Source organism: Aptenodytes forsteri, unplaced genomic scaffold (assembly GCF_000699145.1).
Source record: "Aptenodytes forsteri isolate BGI_AS27 unplaced genomic scaffold, ASM69914v1 Scaffold86, whole genome shotgun sequence".
NCBI lineage: Eukaryota > Metazoa > Chordata > Aves > Sphenisciformes > Spheniscidae > Aptenodytes > Aptenodytes forsteri.
The window spans coordinates 2,431,830-2,434,199 of NW_008795715.1; the positions used below are offsets into that span (position 1 = coordinate 2,431,830).

The following is a 2,370-nucleotide window of genomic DNA, read 5'->3' on the forward strand; positions in this document are numbered from 1 at the left end:
TGGTATCCCACAGGAGCCTCTGCTCCAGGCTGGATGGTGGGATCCGGACTCAGCTTATTTAAAGTATTTATTTGTGTGTGTTGAGCTCCGGGAGTGGTGGGCTGGGGATGGTCTGAGCCCCCCCGGAGGCCAGTGCATCATCAAGCAGGGGATGCCATGTGTGTTTCAATACATGCAGTGCCCAGGTCGTGTCTCGCCTCTCGTCTATGGGGGAACCTGCCCTTGGGGACGGGCAGCGGCTCACGCATGTCCTGAGCCCCAGATTTACCGTCAGCTGGATGCTGCTCTCCCCCGGGATGGAAAATCCCGGCCAAGGGCAGGCTGGCGTGTCCCCACACACACACACCCAGCCCTCCCTGCGCCATTGCTCTTGCCTCGTCCTTGCGCTCCCCAGCTTGGATTTTAAGCACCTTCAGCGGCTTGGCTGTGACCTGGCGAGTGGGGAGGGCTGGGATGACACGCTGGACATGCCCCCTGCCCCAGCCGCCGCACCGGACCCCCCCTCCCCACCAGCGCCGTAAGCCTCTTAGGGGCTTCTCTGTGTGAAGGGCTTGCAGGGGAGGCACCCGGGGCTGCTGGCCTCTTCCCCGGGCAGGAGGAGCAGGCAGCATGCAGCCCCGAGCACATGGGGCCTGGCAGCCTCACGGCAAGGGCACTGTCCCCGGCTGCAGCACCGAGGTCACAGCCTGCCGGGCTGTTCTTCACGGTGCCTTTTCTTCCTCAGTTGCCTTTGCCTCCATCTTAAAACCCCATCAGTTTGGCCCAGCACACCCCCACCTCCATCCTGCCCGGCTGGGCTGGGGGACTCGCAGGCTGCCGGCCATTGGGACCCCCGCAGACCTCCCCGTCCTCCCGGGACGAGCTCCCCGAGGAGCCACGAAGCCCTTGAGCAGCGCTCGCTAACGAAACCCAAGATGGAAGCGGCAATTAACACCAGGGCCCTGCTCTTCGCCAGAGAAGTAGCTGGTTCTGCCGGCTTCATAGAAAACACTCCCGGATCCCTGTAATCCTATTTGTTGGAGTCCAACTAATTGCAATTAGTGGCAGGGGCTGAAGTTCAATTAAAGTGTACTGAGATTATTCCTTTTTGTAATTGCTTTAGTGCTGGGATTAAGGGAAGCTTTGGAGTGATACCGTCCTGTGGACAGCAGGGCTGCTGGGCTGGGCAGGGCAGGCAGGAGCTGCCCGGCCCCTCTTCTGCCAGATTTTGGCCTGAGACACCCTCAGCCAGGCAGGACCTGGGCTGTCCCCCGGGTGAAGGCGTCTGCGGTGGCACCAGCAGGGACAAGGCTCGGAGGGCAGCCCTTGTGCCAGGACCTCCACCCAGCCCAGGGTAGAGTCTGGCAGCGTCTGCAGGCAGGAGCCCCGGCAGCGGTACCCTGCAGCCCCCGCTTTCGGGGCCACACCATGCTCGGCCCCAAGCACAGAGCACAGGCTGAAAGCCCGACACGTGATCTGCTGCCCATCAGTCCCAGCGGCATTAATCCAGACACCCCCTCCCCACCCATCCCCCCATCCCACCAGGGCGGAGCGGGGGGAAGGACATCAGATTACCCCTTCGAAAAGAAGGGACGTAAATAATCCTATTACCCCAGAGCAGGATAAATCTGCCCTCCCCTAAAAGCCATCCAGAGCATCTACACGACGTGTACCGGCAGGAGCAGGACGGAGGGTCTACTGCGGAGCAGCACTGGCCTCGGGGACCGCGGCGGCTGTGTAAGTCCGGGGCTCTGCTCCGTGCGTGGGATGGGACCCGGTCCCAGCGGCACTGGGGCTCCCAGGGCAGGGCGTTGCTTTGCTCCAGGCGGGAGCCTGCTGTTGCCTCCTGCTCCTGCAACCGGGAGTGGCATCTCTGGCATCTCCCCAGGCCAGGTCCCTTCTTGCCCCGGGCTCGGGCACCGGGCTCCGCAGCAGGGTCGAGCCCCCTTGCGCCGATGCTGGAGCCGTCTCTTGTGCCACAAAACTCCAGCACTCGTGCCCAGAGGAGGGGGACGAAGCCCGTGTGCTGCCCTGCGATGCCCACCTCAGCTGCCACCCTCTGCTCCCCCCCTGCCACCATGGCCGCCCGCATCCCAGCACGGGTCCCCAGGGGTCCGCAGCCCAGGGTACCCACCGTCCCCGAAACCCATCCCGCTGCAAACAAGCCCTGAGGGATGCCTCGCTCCCACACCTGCGGCTGCACCGATGCCAACCCACTGCGGCACACACGGCTCGGCACAGACCCTGGGGCGAGCCGTGTGGGGGGGGCTCCCAGCAGTGCCGGCGCAGGGCTCCCCGGGTGTCACATCCATGCTGGGGTGGGGGGCAAGGGCTAGAGGAACGGCCCCAAGGGGAGGCAGCAGCTCTGCTGCCCCCAAGGACATCCTTCCC

General features: G+C 64.4%; 1 protein-coding gene across 1 annotated transcript in view; it reads right to left on the minus strand.

Moving 5' to 3' along the window:
- Positions 1-204: 204 nt before the first annotated feature.
- The window catches only part of TSPAN10 (tetraspanin 10), a 6,178-nt gene continuing 4,012 nt past the window's right edge, over positions 205-2,370 (minus strand). The window contains 2 exon segments of the mRNA XM_019473188.1: positions 205-221; positions 778-873. Of these exon segments, the coding sequence (XP_019328733.1) occupies positions 205-221; positions 778-873 (113 nt within the window).